The sequence below is a fragment of the Oryctolagus cuniculus genome, chromosome 11 (assembly GCF_051225735.1).
Source record: "Oryctolagus cuniculus isolate XC-2025 breed Fujian yellow rabbit chromosome 11, ASM5122573v1, whole genome shotgun sequence".
Taxonomy (NCBI): domain Eukaryota; kingdom Metazoa; phylum Chordata; class Mammalia; order Lagomorpha; family Leporidae; genus Oryctolagus; species Oryctolagus cuniculus.
In genome coordinates this window covers 55,348,657-55,365,710 of record NC_142877.1, presented here as the reverse complement: position 1 = coordinate 55,365,710, position 17,054 = coordinate 55,348,657, and the positions used below count along the sequence as shown (strand labels likewise).

The window sequence follows — 17,054 nt, the reverse complement described above, 5'->3', positions numbered from 1 at the left end:
CTGAGACACCAGCAGACACGGTGGGAATGGTGGCCGGGAGACAGAATGCAGCCTGAACCGGGCGGAAAAGGGACACAGTGGGGACTGGCTGTGGAGCGGGGGTGGGTGCGGTTGGGGCGGCGGCAGAAGAGGCAAAGCCTGCTCAGGACAGAAGCCCAGCTCCCCTGACCCCTGCCCAGCCGGCTGCCCCCTTGCCAGGAAGCCCCAGCACACAGGCCTCTCTTCCATCCCCCCAGACACGAGAGTTCATGGCCAAGGTGGGACATTTTCACCCGCTGTGCCTCTGGCAGGAACATCGTGCCCCAGCACTTCCTTGGCCCTGAAGCACCTCAAGGGTCAGCTCTCGACTCAGATGTCACCCTCGCGCCCTGCTGCCTGCACCAGCTTGCCCGGAGCCCCACAGCTCCCCTGGATGCTGGCCGACAGCTCCCGTAGGCGTCACCCCCCACTCCCCGACAGGGTCCACAGGCTCCCACCCATCTTTGTAGGATGGAGGGAGCGCTTGGGTGCCAGCCCCACCTACTGGCTGCAGAGCCAGGGCCACAGGTGCGGGAGAAGGGAGAGGGCAGGAGCTTAGGCTGAGCCCCCAGAACTGGGTCTACAAAAATGGCAGAACACCTCAACACCAGGGGCGACAGGCAAGGGTGACAGAGCCCACCCCCCACAAGCGCAGAGGTGGGGCAGGGGCTCCCGGAGTGAGAGCCAGGTGGTGGCCAGATCCAGAGTTGGAGGGGGGTCCCAATGCCAACGCTCGCCGCCTGGGGTCTAAGTTTCCCCACTCTGCTGAAGCGGAGAGAAGCCGGTCCGAGCTGCTCTGGAGCCCGTGGTCTCAGGCCCCCTTGGTCCTGGCACCGAGCAGCTGGTCACAGGGGAAGCGGCCAGGACAGCAGCGGCCGCCCCAGGGCTCCGTGGTTGGACCTGCAGGGGGGCGGAGGCCAGGCCAGGAGAGACGAGAAAGGAGGGAGGCTGCAGCCAGGAGGTGGCGGCCGGGGCAGAAGAGGCCTATTTTAAGGTGGAAGAAACCCGAGCGTGCCTCGGTGTCGCAGCCAGCAGAGACGCAATTACAGAAGGCCGGGCCGCAGATGACACGGGGACAGGGAGGGCACGGAGCGGGCAGCACGGGCTCCTCTCTCCCCAAGGGAAAGAGGTGAGGGCATCAGAGCAGAGTTGGGGGGGGCGGGGCTTGAAGGGAGGCAGCCTGAGGGGGAGGGAGTTGGCCAGAGTCAAGTCGTGGCCAGCTGGGGCCACACTCCATCACCCACCCCCAGGACGTCCCTGGTGGACCTCAGCCTCCCCATAGCCAGGAGGGTCTCTGTGGGCACCCAGCAGCTCTGGGTGCAAGTTCAGACAGCTCTGCAGTCATTTGGCGCTGTGCAGGGAGTGAGGTTGGGGTCGGACTCAACAGGAGAGCTGGAGAGACCGGGAGAAGACAGAGGCTCTGGGAGCCAGGGAGTCTGGTGACGATGCTGAAAGTCCTCCGGCCTCCCCCACATCACCCCTCTCCACCGCCCAGGTCCCAGCTGCAGGGCCCTTCCCAGCGCCCCAGACCTGCTTGGGTCACAGATGCTCCCAGCCAGCGCCTCGGTTTCCCAAACCCTCCCTTCCCTGCCCCCCCCCTCCTGCCCCAGGGATCACCAGCCTCACTCACCTCCTACTGCCTTCTCACCTCTGCCTGCTCCATCCCTAGCCACACCCTGGTCCAGGGTTCTCCCTGCTGAGCCCGGGCCCTACACACCCCCGGGAGGTCGTGGAGCCCCAGCAGCAGCCCCCTGCCTGTGGCTTCCCCACCCGTGGCACCCTGCATCTGTGCACCCCAGAACTGAGCCGATTCAGGGGGTGGGCAGAGACAGCCCTGCCGTGAGCTCTGTGGTTTGGGGTGGCCCCCTACACCCAGCCCAAGTACAGCGTGGGACCAAGATCCAGAACATTCCACGCCCTCGGCATGGGGGCTGCTTCAAGGTTAACAGGTGCAATCACAGTGCATCCAGGCTTTGGCCCAACTGCCCATCTCCGTGGAGCTGAGACGTCAGCACTTCCTGGCCAGGGGTGGGACCATACTCTTCCCTGTTCTGACAGCCTCCGTGGTCCCCGGATGCAGGACACGGGGCTGCGTGGCAGGCACGGTGCGAGCTCCAGCCCGGGTCAGGACGATGGAATCAGGCCATGGAGAGGTGACTGTGTGATTCTGGAGTCCCAACTCTTGAACAGGCCGAGGAGGTAGAAGAAACTGAGACCTGCCTCGTTGTCTGGGTCCTGAGGCGATGTGGGGCCCAAGGCAGGGCCACCCCCAGGCTCACCAGGAGACCCTCCTCCCCTTCTGCCCCCTGTTGTCCCTCACAGCCTTGCCCATGGCCTGCGTCGGTCCCCTCTCACCTCCCTAGCCAGCACAGGTGACTTTATTTCCACTTGCTGCCTCTTTGCAGCCAATCTTCTCCCAGTCGTAAATTAACCACCCCTTCCTACCCCCAATTCCTTGAGATCCGGGTCTGCAGTATCACTTCCTCCAGCCCCCTGGCTGCTCCCAGCATGAGCTCCAGCTCCTGGCCAGGTCAGGACCCCCCTCCCCGCTCCCACCACCCCTGCTTGTAAAGCACTCACCCTGTGCCTCTGCCCTGACTGCTCTCAGCCCCCCGCCCTGCCCCCAGGGGCTCCCCCTCTTTGCTCCCAAGTCCTTCCTGTTTGAACTCCAGTGTCGTGGGGCTGTTAGTTTGCACAGCAGTCACTTCACAGAGAGAGGAGGAGCACGTAAAGTATTGTGGGAACAGATCGGGGGCCTGGCACCTCCGCCCTCCCTCCCTCTTCTCTTGCAGATGGGTTGTGTTTGGGGAAACACAGGAAAGAGACTAGGGGCCAGGAAGATTTGCAACCTGGAATCCAACGCCCAGGATCACACAATCCACTCTGCTCTCAGAGCCTGGGGCTTGGGCTAGGCTCTCAGACCCCACGGTAAACAGGGAATGAAATGGTGCTCTTGCACACGCTGGCCACAGGGGGGCAGCAGCGTGCTAGCATGCGAGTCACTCACTCTCAGAAATTGTCACAGGACAGCCACCATTGTGGAGACCTCGGGGGAGAGGTGGGCGCAGCTATTTCAGTATCTACCAGAGGCAGGTCATACTGCAGGGGAACAAGCCGCTGATTCCAAGGTAACGGGCTGGAAATAGACTCTTCTCCCACACATTTAATAACAAGTGGTAGGAAGCAATGGGGCACAGCCGGGTGCTGGGGCACCCCAGGCCTCCCTGTGAGACACGGACCCGCAGCCCTCCACAGGACAGGCCACGGGCCCCTCAGACCACTGCCGCCCCGCACCGGAGCAGGGGCCGGGCCCGTCGTCCCCAGAGGCCTGGTGGAGGGGGCACGGCCAGCACCCAGTCCCCGGGCCGGCGGGTTCATGCACTCCAGGCGCATCTCAGGAGGTACAGCAGAACACGAGGGTTCCAGGTGCAGGTCTCTCCACAGTCCAGCTGGCCCCTAGCCTGTCATCCGCACCACAAACCGGGCCGGGGCGATGGCGTTTTGGCAGCGGGAGAATGCTCCAGGAGGCAGGCTGTGCGTGTAGGGCTCCAGAATCTGCAAAGACAGCCGTGTCCCCCAACCCCCACCCCGTGTCGCTGGTCAAGGGGCTACCCTGCATGGAGGCCAGGGAGTGGACAGGATAAACCCTCAGCCCCTCCCAGCTCAGGGTGTGACCAGCCAATCCCAAGCTCCCAAGCACAGCCTAAGGGAGCTTGCTTGCCAAGAGCCCAGGTGCCCAGCTTCCCCGGGAGGTATTCAGACTGGTACCCACCCACCCACACCCACACCCCACCTCACCCCGGCTGAGCACCCACTTCCCAGTATTCCCACGGCCCTACCCAGGCCCACAGCCCCACAGCAAGCATCTCAGGACCTCCCCCAGGGGACGCGGAGGTCCCCTAGCACTGAGGTGAAGGGACAGCAAGGGCGGGAGGTGGGATTATCGTCCCAGGTGGGAGCAGAGGCAACGGTGCTGGGGCCCAGCCCTGCCCTCCACTGGCCCCCTCTATGACCCTAACACCACCTGAACCTGAACCCAAAAGGACCAGGCACTGGTCTCCCCACTCAACCCCGATCCCTCCACTCCGACCATGGATCTTTTCTCCATAGAGGTTTAATCCAGCTGACCCTCGGAGCCCCTCCCCGTGACTCGGGGTCAGGCCGGGCAAAGCTGAATCCAGCCGCCGGGGCAGCTGCGACTGTTCCCAGCATCAAGAGGGAACAGGAGGGGGCCGTGACACAGAGGTCCTCTCTGCCAAGAGGCCACCCATGGCAGCAGCTCCGAGAGCGCTGGGGCAGCAGGCAGGCCGTCCAGGTTGGGAAATGAGGGGGTCCTGGGGGCCAGCGCCAGCTCCGCTGCTCCCCGAGACTTGCCACTGCTCCCTGAACCTCAGAGCTGCTCTGCGAAGTTCTCGAAGCCCCCACTTGCAAGACGTGAAGGCTCCCAAGACCCTCTCCCCCTGTTGGGGAAGCGTGGCTGGGGGAAGAAGGCTGGGCAAGTGACAAGATGCATGAGGCCAGATGGCAGGGAGACCCCAGCCATGCCAGAGCCCCAGGACCCAGCCGGCGAGCGGGCTGTGTCCCCTGGGCACACACTGAGGGCCCCCGGGCCAGGCCCAGCGGGGCACACACTCGTCGTCACCGAGGTGCCAAGGTGAGAAGTGGCCGATGAGCAAGGGCACGGTGGTGGCTGGGATTAGCGCCAGGCCCTGGGCCGCCCGGCAGGCTGGCAGGTTCTTGGCAGCTTCACAGCGGCTGTGCTGCACCTGTCCAGCCGCCACCCCACCCCACCCCTCCCAGCCCCTCTCACAGGCACCCAGTGGGCTCCCTTCTCTGGGAGAGAAACTGGGGACCCCGCCCCAGTCCTGGGCAAGCAGGGCAGCACTGGAGAGTGGGAAGGGCAAGAGAGGCCAGAATCACCCCCACCCACCCGCAGGAGCCCCCCGAGTTCCCACTAACACAGCTGAGCAGAGCAGGCTTCCCGGCTCAGCCCCTGTGGCTCTGCCAGGAGGTGGGGGGGGGGGGGGTGGCCTTGGCCCGGAGTTACCTTCTCCTTTGGACCACCCAGGCCCTTTCCTCCATATGGTTCCTGTCCTTGGAGACGCAGGCAGGAGACCCAGACGGAGCCCCCGCAGCTGGGAACCCTCAGCCCCACTTCCTGGGGCTACGTGCCCCTGAGGCCCCCCAGCTGCTGGGAGCTGGGCCGACCGCATAACCCACCCACCCCCACCCCAACGCACACAACACACCAAGTCCTGGCCCCGAGGGGGCCTGGCGCACCTCCCCTCCCCCACGGCCATCCAGCCACACTCCCGGCCAGAGCAGGCAGAAAGGAGCCTTACCCAAGCCCGCCTGGGAAGAAGCAGAGGGGCAGGGGTCCCCTAAAACCTGGACGCAGCTGGGGGCGGGCTCACCGACCCTCTTCGGCCTCTGTTCCCAAGAAAAGGACATGAGGGTGGGGAGGAGACACTCAGGAGAGGGGAGGGGCACTCCTTGGTCGATCCCAGCACAGCCTCCCTCCCTCCCGGGCTCAGCTGGGACGGCAGCCACCCAGGAGCTGACTCCCCAAGGGGCCTCTTCAATGAGTGCTCCGTGGCGTGGCTGCCACTCGCCCTGTGCCCAGCCCTCTCACCTGTGTGCAGCACCCCGGAGCCTCTGGGCTGGGTCCTGGCTGCCCCAAGGCCGCCGCCGCCCAGGGCAGGCCGGGCACCTAGGAGGAGTCGTCGCCCCCACTGTTGCCGCTGGGCTCGGAGCCACAGGACGCCCGGCGCTCGTGGGCCAGCAGTGCCGCCAGGCCCTGCGCACGGAGGAGCAGCCCGCCGGCCAGGAACAGGACCCCGCAGAGCACCAGCAACGACAGCACGCCCAGCACCACCGCCTGCACTGTGCGCCGGCCCCCAGGGAGCTCCAGCGGCGCCCCCGACTGGTTGCAGCAGGTCAGCCAGGCGGCCGGGGCCGCAGCGCCCACCTGCGAGCCGTTCATGCTCCGGCGCCGGCGGCTGCCCAGATGTGTGCAAGGCCGCCAGATGTGCCAAAGGCCCGGCCGCAGCAGCGGGGAGGGGCCAGAGGGGCGGGTCCCCGAGGCCCCCACCCTCCGGGGCAGACAGAGTGCTCCTCCAGCGCAGACTCCGGCCCCTTCTCCACAAGCCAGGCGTGTTTCTTCCCGTCCCCAAGGCCCACAGCCCTACTTACTCATGCAAACACAGCGAGCCGGACCCAGGCACCCCGGCCCCAAGGACTCTCCCCGGCCAGGAAGGCAAACAGGAGGCACCTCCCCACAGCCCCGTCCTAGCTGCTGGCTAGGGCGCAACCCCTCTGAGCAGGACACAGGACGAGGGCGCTGCCCTTCGGGAATTTCTAGCACCAAAGCTCTCCACTCTACCCCGCACCCCCGCCCCATCAGCCTGAGGGGCCTCCGGCAGCCTGGGGGGACATTCAGACCTGGGCCACCAGGCCTCCCACCCCAACCCTTGTATAAACGGGTCCCCTAACTCAGGGGAAATCCCAGTGCCAGGAGGGAGGGCCAGGACTGTCCTGTCCCCCACGGCAGCCTGCCGCCAGCTGGCTGTCCCCCGGCCAGGCGGCTCCGGGAAAGCTGGGACAGACGCTCGCCCCTCAGGCCAGGTCTAAGGGACCCCGCCGCTGGCCTCTGCTCCCCTCCTGCTCACACGCACCTGTGCCAGCCCAGTACGCGGAACCAGATCAGCAAGGGCCGTGTGGAAGGTCATGCGCGGGCAGAGACTTGCTAGGGGCCATCCCCAGCTCCCCAGCCCCCCCCTCCAGGATCCCCCAACCCCCTGAGGCCTCACACAGGATCAGCAACACCCACGGAACCTCAGGCACAAACGCCCCATGGCCAAGGGCAGCTTCACCGGAGAAAAACGCATCAACACATCCCTGCCTCCTGGCCTCCGAGCCTGCGCCACACCAGCCCCCCACCCCAAGCTCCCTTAGTGGCCCTCACACACAACTCCTCCATCCACTCAGAACTGCCCCAGGCAGAGCCAAAAGCCATCGTAAAATATGAACTAAGTCAGTGCACACACAGCACCCACTGGAGATTCTGCCTGTGCCCGTGGAACTCGCCAAGGGCAAGGCCCCGGTAAGCACGAGGCCAGCCTGCCTGGAGGAAGCCCAGGCCCCAGCTGGCCAACCGGAGACACCCACACGGAGCTGCCGCCTCGGGCACGCGGGGACCTGCGCGTGTGCTGTGGCCACAGGGCCTTCCCCAGCCAGGGAAGAGAAAAGCCACGCGTCTGGACCCCACGGCTTCAGTCCGGGGCTGCAGGGTAGCGTCTGGCTGAGCGACCCCTACCTGTGTGACTCTCCAGCCGCCCAGGCACCCCTGGTGTGTAAGCCCATCACACCGCGCCCTCGCAAGAACACTGGAAGGGCTGACGTCTGGGGCCAAACACCGCCGGGGAGGACGGCTCAACCCCAACTTGCACTCTCAACTTTATTCACCAACCCAGTGGTGTGCTTCCACGCGGGGACGGCAGAGGGCCCCGCAGGGGGTGTGTAGGACACGGCCGCTGGCAGCAGCCCCCTCGGCGGCGCCCCGAGTTTCCCAGTGTGGGTTCTAGCGGGAGCTCCCTGGGCTCCAGCCAGGGCTACAGAGCCAGGGTGTCCTTGATGAGCCTGCGCATGGTGGTGGTGACGGAAGTGCCCAGGGCGTCAGTGATCTGGAAGGAGATCTTGTACAGGTAGGGCTGCACGTCCCGCAGGCCCGTGTCGAACACGTTGTCCACCTCGGACTGCGTGGGCATCTTGGGCAGGTACTCGTGCCGGTTCATCACCTCCACCACATTGGTCACCTTCTCACACAGCCTCTCGCCCACCTTCTCCCGGCAGATCTGCCGCTCCTGCTCCGTGGCCAGAGCCACCACGTGCACCTTCACCGTCCACACCTCCCACGGGATGCACTCGTCCGAGAAGGGCCAGCGGGACTTCTTCTTCTGGTAGAACTCCAGGGACATCTGCCCCAGCCCGTCCCCGCCGGAGCTGCGCAGGGCCTCCTGTGGGGGGGGGGGGGGCACACGATGAGCCGGAGCACGGGTCTCGGCGCCCCAGGGAAGTGCTCTCCCAGCCCCAGCCCGAGGGAACAGGATTTGTGTGAAGTGACGGAGCAAACTGAGCAGACCTATCTCCTAGCCCAGCCGGGATTGGCGCTACGGGGGCAGGCTTCCTGTATCTGAGCGCCAGTTCGAGTCCCAGCTGCTCCATTTCCAATGCAGCTTCCTGCTATTGCGCACCCTGGGAGGCAGCGGATGCAGGCTCATGTAGTTGGAGCCCAGCCACCCACATGGGACACCTGGACGGGGCTCCTGGCTCCCAGTCCTGGCCTGGCCCAGCCCGAGCCGCTGCAGGAGTCTAAGGAGTAAACCAGGTGGACAGGCTTGTAAAAATATCAAAATATCCACTCATGGAAACAGGGAAACACTGCACATCTGAATGGAGGTGGAATTAACAAGCATACACCCACTCCCTCTTCCCGAGTGAGCCAGGGTTAGCACTGTGGCCTGGCCGTCCCACACAGGCCCCCACCCCCACGGCCACACTGCCACAGGGACCCCCTCCCCACCACGGAGCCACTCGGGGAGATGGAGGCAGAAGCCCGTGGAGAGAGCCAGGAGCTGGGGCTTCCCCTGGACACAGCCACTCCCTCCCTGAGCCCCCGGGGCCCCAAGAGCAGCTCTGAAGGCACCAGCTCTGCAGACCGGAAGAAGCCAGCGCACGCGCACCCATGCACCCACGCACAAAACAAGGGGCACACAGGGATCCCCGCGCCCCTACCTTGAACTCCCCGACAACCTTGCGCAGGGCACGGTCCAGCTCGTCAGAGGACACGCGCACGTAGGTGAAGTCGATGAAGTCGCAGTCGACGTCCTGGGTGCCCACAGTGCCGATGGAGTAGGTGCCCTCCTTCTTGTAGTGGAACTTGCCCGTGCTGCGGTGGAGCAGCACCGTGTGCAGCACGGCCAGCATGGCCTCCTCCACCTGCCGGCCCTCCACCGTCACCTCCAGCACCTCCGAGCGACAGTTCATCCTGCAGCGGCGGCGGCCCCACCAGGGCGGGCCAACCTGCCAGAGGCGCCCAGGTCAGCACAGCCCTGCTCTGCACCCGGCTGTGCGTTACCAGACCACGCTCAGCAGGGGTTTGCAATCCCACAGGCAGCCCAAGCTTGGCGCCCGATCCCCGGACAGCAGCTAAGAGGCACTGGCCGTGCGCAGGTAGGCACAGCCCTGCCCTGGGGAAGCTGGCAGGGTGGAGGGCAGGCAGGCAGGCAGGCAAACATCGCGGGGCCGGGAAGAGACCGGAGGATGGTCTTGGGGACCCCCGAATAGGCTCTGAGGAGAACGTAGTGGCCAGCCAGGCGCCGTCACTGCGTGCAGACCAAGTCTGTGCGTTACCCCTGGCTACAGAGCACAGGACGACTTGGAGCTACTCGAGTCACACGCTGCTTTGAGAACTCAAAGGAAGCCTTGAAGACGGAGCTTTTAAAAAGCTGACTCTCTGAGCGAGGCATGCACACGCACCCCAGATCTCCCAGGTTTCCAGGGCCACCCAGACTCCGGGGAAGACCCTGCAACTGGGTGAGGGGACGTGAGGGCCGGGGGTGAGGGGCGTCGATCTCGGGCAAGTGTTCACCAGGTACTGGCCATTCGTTATCCTACGGCTAATATTAGCCAGGACACGACGTTACCCTACGGCTGGCGGGAGGGAGGGATCGGCGGCAAGGAGAGATGGGACAGAACCAAACAGGAGCGCAGACGGAGAGGCCCAGCGCTGGACACAGTCCGCCACCTCCCACAGGCGACCACCGCCTCCGCACAGCTCGCGTCGGCCCAGCCCCGCGGTGTCCCGCCGCCCCCCCTTCCATAGCTCCCCCTCTCGCGACCCCCATACCCCAGTCCCCTTCTCACAGCAGCCATGTCTGGTCCGTAAAGCACCTGCTGTACCCCAGGACCCCGCTACCAGCGAGCAGGGCGCGGGACGACTCCTCCCCCAGCCGCTTCCCCCGGGGCCGACTCGGAGCCACGGGCACCCGGACGCCCACCGTGTGCTCAGCCTGGCCTCAGGCCCCTTCCCCGCTCCCACTTCCTCCCGCTAAACAGCCGTCCGGCCCCGCGGGGCGCACCCAACAACCCCCGCCCGGGTCCGGCTCCTCTCATCGCCCCCGCCCCCGCGAACCTGCGCACTCCCGGCAGCAAGGGGACAGCGGACTCCCGGGCTGTCTCGGGGACAGCGCCCCGCGCCCAGACTCACCGGACTCTGAAGTTCGAGGCGCGTTAGCGGCGGCACCAGACCACCGCGGCCACAGACGGCGCCGGCGCCGGAAGCCAGCTCCGGCCCCCCGACCAGCCGCCGCGCCGGGACGGTTCCACCTGCGCCGCGGCCTCCGGAGCGGGGGGAGGCGCCCGGTTCGACCGAGCCCACCTGGAACGCGACGCTCAGATCTTCTGTACAATCACCTTTGCGCACATCTGCAGTCCTGTTCTTCTGTGAAAACTGAATTCTACTTTTTTCTGGGTTCTCTCTCGGATTTTAAAATTTTAATAGTGAGGTGTTTCCCCCCTCGATTGGACGAGTCCATTCACCCTTTACCACTGAGAATGTTGTTGTGCTTCGGATGGAACGACGCACTTCCGCCATAGAGATGGGCGGGAAGGAGCGGCCGGGTGTGCTCCGCGCTGCCTCCGCCGGCGGAGAGGAGTCTGGGCGGCGAGCCGGCCTTGGGGTCCCAGAACAGGGTCCCCGGCCCTGCTGAGACCCGGAAGCGGTCTGGGGGAGGTTGTGTATGCGGCCGACTGGACGGCAGAGCTGGAGCGTGTATCACAGGCTCCCCGGCCGGGAACCCACATGTAGATGCTGGAGCAAGGATCTTGTCGCTGAGCGCTCACTTCAGCCAGCAGCATCCCTTGGCAGCCTGCCGCGATGGTTCTTGTAAGTCTGGCAATTCCGCCATCTCTTGTCGGAGGCCCTTGGCATTCGAGTTCCCGCTGCATAGACAGGGAGCTGCTAAACAGGACGCCCACATCCCTTAGGGGAGTGCCTAGGTTCGAGTCCCAGCCCCGCCGCGGACCCCAGCTTCCAGCTGGGAGGCGACAGGTGCTGTCTCAGGTGGTTGGGAGACCTCCATTCCCTGTGTGGCGCGCCTTTGGGGAACGAACCTGTGGCTGGAAGCTCCCTCTCTCCGTCTCCGCGTCCCTGTGCCTGTCAAATTCTAGCAAACGAAGAAGTCCACACCTTGCGACCTGTAAAGTGGTAGGAATATGGGTTCTGAGCCCTTGGAAACTTCCTGGGGACACCTTTGTTTCTTTTTTTTTTTTTAAACAGGCAGAGTGGACAGTGAGAGAGAGAGAGACAGAGAAAGGTCTTCCTTTGCCGTTGGTTCACCCTCCAATGGCCGCCGCGGCCGGCGCACCGTGCTGATCCGATGGCAGGAGCCAGGTGCTTTTCCTGGTCTCCCATGGGGTGCAGGACCCGAGCACTTGGGCCATCCTCCACTGCACTCCCTGGCCACAGCAGAGAGCTGGCCTGGAAGAGGGGCAACCGGGACAGAATCCGGCGCCCCGACCGGGACTAGAACCCGGTGTGCCGGCGCCGCTAGGTGGAGGATTAGCCTATTGAGCCGCGGCGCCGGCTACCTTTGTTTCTATTTGTAGATTGCAAGCCCAGGGTAAAGCGGGCATTGTCGGTGGCTCTGTTAATGCCCCCACCTCCTCCAGGAGGCACTGCTGAGCTACTTGCTTAGGGGTTAGACTTCATCTCCCAAAACGACAGATCACATTTGTTGAGTGGGATTAAAAAGGGCTTTAAAAAAATTATTTCTTGGGACTGGTACTGTGGCATAGCAGGTAAAGCCACCGCCTGCAGTGCCGGCATCCCATATGGGTGCTGGCTCGAGTCCCGGCTGCTCCACTTCCAATCCAGCTCTCTGCTATGGCCTGGGAAAGCAGCAGAAGATGGCCCAAGTGCTTGGGCCCCTGCACCCACGTGGGAGACCCAGAAGAAGCTCCTGGCTTCGGATCGGCGCAGCTCCAGCCTAGTTGCAGCCAATTGGGGAGTGAACCATCGGATGGAAGACCTCTCTCTCTCTCTTGTCCTCTCCTTCTCTCTCTCTGCCTCTTCTTCTCTGTGTAGCTCTGACTTTCAAATAAATAAATAAATATTTTTTAAAAATTATTTCTTTTTTTGAAAGGCAGAGTTACGCAGAGACTTTGCATCCACTGGTTGCCCCTCACACTCCCATCTCCCTCCCCCAGCCACCTTAGCCATAGCCGGGCCAGGGGCCGGGGGCCCAAGCACTTGAGCCATCTTCAGCTGCCTTCCCAGGCACATTAACAGGAAGCCGGGTCAGAAGCAGAACAGCAGAGACTCGAAGCTGGGATGCCAGGGCAGCAAGTGGCAGCTTGGTGCAAATCAACCCTAGGAGGTAGTTAAGAAACTAACAGTGCTGGAGCTTGCATGGCTTGCCCAGGGTCACACAGGAAGTGACAGCGCCTGGGCCTTAAATCCAGGCCTGTTTCCCACCCCAGAGCCCTCTTTCTGGCCTCTCCAGCCCAGGCCCTCCCCGGGTAGTGCCATCTCCAGCACTGGCAAGTGCTTGGTGTCTGCTGGCCTGGAGGGAAATGCCTGGCTATGTGGCATTTGCGTTTCCTGCCATGGCCAAACTACGTGATGTCACTGAATTCAGAGTCCAGAAGGAATGAATGATTACATCTTGAAGCAGGAGGTACAGGTGGCTCCAGCACCCCCAACACACACACCCAATTCTTCCACACCCAGGTGCGCAAGCCCCGCCCCTGGCTGGCCTTCTCCCCCAAGTCTGTTCCCCCACCCCATCTCGTTCCCCCGAGAGGCCCTGCTCATACACAGAGCCCTCGCGCCTGTCCCAGGCCTGGGCAGCTCTCCCAGGTGAGCCTGGGAAAAGAGAAAGCTGCCTGCCCTGCAGCCCAGCAACCCCTGAGGGGGGGGGGGGCGGGACCCAGAGCCCAGAGCCCACCAGGGACCGGGGGCAGTGATGACCACTCTCTACCCCCAACACGCTTGTCACTGCCCCTGTCGAGACAGCAAAATCGAGCCTCAGTGGGTCTGGGAGCTCAGAGATGGCCCACGAGCTCCATGCAGGCAGGAGCCCCAGCACGTGGTGTGAAAAGAAACAGCAGCAGGCTTTGTGGGGGTCAGAGGAGGCCGGGCTGGCGGCGACCGCTGTCAACCCAAAGAAACGCCGGTGGCCTGGAACAGGAAGTGACACATTCAGGGTGACCAGGGGTCCCAGGCCCCGCTCCCAGCAGGCTGTGGGGAGTGAGACTCAGGTGGCTGTGGAAAGCACAGGACGGCAGCCCGAGGAGTTGGGCAGGGAAAGGCTGGTTCCAGGAAGGAGCCGAGCTTCCAGGATGATTCCAGGAAGACTTTCTGGAGGAGAGAGAAAGGCTGGGGTGGAGGGGGGTGGCGGGACAAGCTCAGCAAGGGTCAGAGCTGGAAGCCGGGTTCCCCGGCAGCAGACGCAAGGACAGCGTCTGGCCGACTTCTCGGCCGGAGCCCAGGGCCACGGCCAGCCCGGCGCACAGGCCCGCAGCAAGAGGCCCCTGGCGGGACCTTGAAGGCCAACCCAAGACCTTGGGAGGAGGCAGCTGGTTTCGGCCGGCCAGTGTGGCCTTGGATGGCCCCACCTCATCCTGGTGTGCGCCCAGGGGAGAGCCGAGCCCCGAAGCTGGCCCCGCAGGCCACCCCGGCCGCTGCAGAGCTGACCCCAGTGGCGTCACGGGGTGTGACTCAAGCCCCAGCGACAACAATAAGTGGCACTGACGTCAGGCTGGGGGCTCCTGACGGTGGCCAGCCTGGCCGGAGAGCCAGCACCCTCCCTGCCCACTCCCAGCCGGGGGGCCAGGGCGCGGGGGCGAGGAGGACCAGCTGTCCCCTTCCGACTAATGCCCCCTGGGAACCCTGGGCAGGGGCTCCTCCGCCGCCCACCCTTTCTGCAGTGTCACTCCCAGTCCCCGCCCTCCACAGCGGAGGAAATGGCTGGGCTGAGAGAGTGGCTGAAGGCGAGAGGCTGAGGCGTCTCCCAGCCTCATCAGGAGGAGGCCCCCCGACTGGACCCGGCCCGGGGCGGCAGGCCCGGCTCTCCTGATGACATCGTGGGGGGGGGGGGGGGCTCTGTGCCATCACGGGGGCCGGGGGTGGGGGCCAGGCCTGTGTGTGTGTGCAGCCAAGTCGAGCTGGGGGTGGGGCTTTCTTAGTCCCTCGTCCCCGCCCCCAGGGTCTCCCTTCCTGCCAGGTCTGTGTGCCTGTTCCTTCAGGAGACACGGGTCTCCCTCTGGGAAGGGGATTCGGTGACTGGGTTGCACGGCCGCAAGGGCTGCTTACCCACCCCTGGCGGGGGGGGGGTGTATGGTGTCTCTGGCCCCCCCCGGGGGGGCTGTTTTTCTGTCCCTGGTTCCTTGGCAGGCAGGGGGCATCTGGGTCTGTATCCCCACTGTAGCCCCACTACCTGGGAGCCCGGCTGGGGTCCAGGCTTCCCGCTGGGCCACCCGTGGCTGGGCTCCCTGTGATGTGACCGTCAGCACCCCCGCCGGCTGGCTGGCAGCTGGGCACTGCTCCCTGCTAACGCAGCATGTACCAGGACAGGCCCCCACCCCCCGCCGCGCTCCCCTCCCCGGCCCAGCTGCCACCCCCAGGCCCCGTGGCCACACGGGCCTGATTTATTGAGGCTGGACAGTGCCAGTGCCTGGGTCAGACCTTGTGGAGACCTCAGGCAGCCACCCAGCCTGCCAGGTTCAGGGCCTAGCAGGAGGCGAGGGGGAGCCGGGGTGGACGGGGTGGGCCGGCCAAGGGAGGGAGGCTGGCTCTGACTTGAGCCAGGCCCCCCGAGTGGGCCTCCTGCCCTCAGAAACGGAAGGAGACCTCAGGAAATAAGAGAGACTGCTCCCCCGTCTTGCAGTGGCTCTTTCCCGTCCCCACCGTGAGGAGCCAGAGGTTTCAGAGACCCCCAGGCCGGCCTAGGCCTTTCCCAGACAGCTCCCCCCAGCCAGGGCTGCGGCGGGGATGCAGGCTGCGCACCAGCATGCTGGCTGAGCCATGGGTCCACACGGCCAGGTCCTCACGGGGCTGGAAGCCTGGTGGACCTCACGAGGGCTCTCTCCCTCCTCCAGCTTCACCCCCTGCAGTGGGCAGAGTCCGGGGGTCTCCCTGCATTGCGGGCATGTGGTAGAGGGACAGGGGACACCCAGATGTTGAAGCCAAAACCCCCCTGGGAGTCCCAGGCCCAGCTCTCGCATGAGGGCGGCCCACACAGCCGCCTCGTGGTGGCTGGCTCTCCCAGTGGCCACCGCGCCAGCTGCCCTAGGCCTTGCAGCCGAGTGCACTGGACAGGATGGACCCTGTATACTACAGTGGGGTTGCCCGTGACCTTCAAAAGCCTCCCGCCTCCTCGAGGCTGAACCTCCCCACCGCCCTCCATCGTAAAGATCTGGTGGCCAGAGCCCAGGTGTGGAGCAGCTTCCTCCACCCCAGGCACAGCACCGCCCCCCAGCTAGACCTGGGAGCCAGCTGGTGGCACTTCAGGGCTGGGGAGGGGGCCAGCGTGGGCAGGGTGGGGGAGGCCAAGAGGCAGGCTTCCTGGGTCTCTCTGTAAGGACAAACAGCAGGCTTTGAGGCCTTGGAAAACCCCGCCCGGGATTCCAGGCCCCGGGCTGCCGGTGGCGTCACAGCCTTTTGACTATTGTCCCCTGTCGGAAGCGGGCCCAGCCCCCGGCCGCAGGGACAGAGCAGCCATTGTGCCGCCCACCAGGCTCAGTGCCCCTTGTCCGCCCTCGGGGCCCAGCGAGAGTGGGGGCCAGTGCTCCCAGTTGCTGAGTGGGGAGAAAGGACCTGGGCGAGGCCGCGTGGGGCCGGCGGAGCTGGAGGCATCAGCTCCCCCTTCCACGGGGTACCCGAATGCCAGCGTCCCAGAAGGGGACAGCCAGCAGTGGGGCGGCTTCTCACAAGGCCCAGCCAGGAGACCTTGGGCTTCATTAGCCAAACACGCCGGGCTTAGCCGCTTGCGAGCCCAGTGGCCTTGGCAAAGTCATTTGTCATTTCCTTTCCAGAGAACAGGGTGAGCCTCTGTTTCTAAAAACAACAGCCGAGACTCCCTGGGTGCTTCCCACAGGCCAGGCACCGATTGAACGTTTCAGAGTCACTCAGGTAACCCCGACAGCAGCAACACTAGGAAATGAGTGTAATTGTAACTGGCCCACAGCCCACAGCAGACAGGAGCAAACCCAGGGGCAGGTGCGGGCTCCAGAGCACGTGCTGGCTCCTCACCACTCCACTGGGAGGTAGGGACGCTCCTGCTGGCCTCACTGGGCAGCAGCAAAGGCAAGAAATGACAAACGTCACAGGAAAGGGACTTCACCCACAGGGTCCCATCCTGCACAGTCGCCATGAGCGATGTCCTCACTGTGGGCCTCGAACGTGCACTGGGATCCAGATTCTCCCTGGGGGCCAGCGCTGTGACGCAGCGAGCTAAGCCTCCGCCTGCAGTGCCAGCATCCCATATGGGCGCGAGTTTGAGTCCCGGCTGCTCCACTTCCAATCCAGCTCCCTGCTGATGCACCTGGGAAAGCAGTAGAAGATGGTCCAAGTGCTTGAGCCCCTGCACCCACATAGGAGAACTGGAAGAAGCTCCTGGTTCCTGATTGGTCCAGCTCCGGCCATTGCAGCCACTTGAGGAGTGAACCAGCAGATGGAAGACTTGTCTTTCCCTCTCTCTGTGTATAACTCTGCCTCTCAAGTCAATAAATAAACCTTTAAAAAAAATCTTCTTGGCCATTCCCCAAGCAGTCCTTTGCCCCCTCAGAGGCCTGCCCAGTGCCCACACCCACCTGGGGGGAGCGGCAGGGCCACAGCGAGATGGAGATTTCCCAGCAAGCTCTGCTCCCATGCAGAGCAGGCAACCAAGGCTCAGAGAGGAATAGGGGCTCTCCAAGAGCAGCCTGGAGGGTCAGAGGTGGGCTGGGAAGCTGTTGGGAGATGGTTCTGCTGACAA

General features: G+C 64.6%; 2 protein-coding genes across 4 annotated transcripts; both read right to left on the bottom strand.

Annotated features, from left to right (window-relative positions):
• Window positions 1–3,161: 3,161 nt before the first annotated feature.
• Window positions 3,162–6,142, bottom strand: SMIM41 (small integral membrane protein 41). Of its 2 annotated transcripts, XM_070052270.2 has the most exons (3): window positions 5,651–6,142; window positions 5,361–5,448; window positions 3,162–3,573 (listed from the first exon to the last, which is right to left on the bottom strand). In XM_070052270.2, exon 1 carries the CDS (start codon window positions 5,999–6,001, stop codon window positions 5,729–5,731), a length of 273 nt encoding a protein of 90 aa, XP_069908371.1. In that variant the 5' UTR covers window positions 6,002–6,142; the 3' UTR covers window positions 3,162–3,573; window positions 5,361–5,448; window positions 5,651–5,728. The 2 variants fall into 2 exon arrangements, with proteins under 2 accessions (XP_069908371.1, XP_069908372.1); XM_070052271.2 differs by lacking the exon at window positions 5,361–5,448.
• Window positions 6,143–7,460: 1,318 nt separating this feature from the next.
• ATG101 (autophagy related 101) lies at window positions 7,461–10,354 on the bottom strand. Of its 2 annotated transcripts, none has more exons than XM_017341879.4 (3): window positions 10,211–10,354; window positions 8,812–9,099; window positions 7,461–8,033 (listed from the first exon to the last, which is right to left on the bottom strand). In XM_017341879.4, exons 2-3 carry the CDS (start codon window positions 9,061–9,063, stop codon window positions 7,629–7,631), a joined length of 657 nt encoding a protein of 218 aa, XP_017197368.2. In that variant the 5' UTR covers window positions 9,064–9,099; window positions 10,211–10,354; the 3' UTR covers window positions 7,461–7,628. The 2 variants fall into 2 exon arrangements, with proteins under 2 accessions (XP_017197368.2, XP_002711240.2); XM_002711194.6 differs by having other exon boundaries at window positions 10,286–10,354.
• Window positions 10,355–17,054: the final 6,700 nt, after the last annotated feature.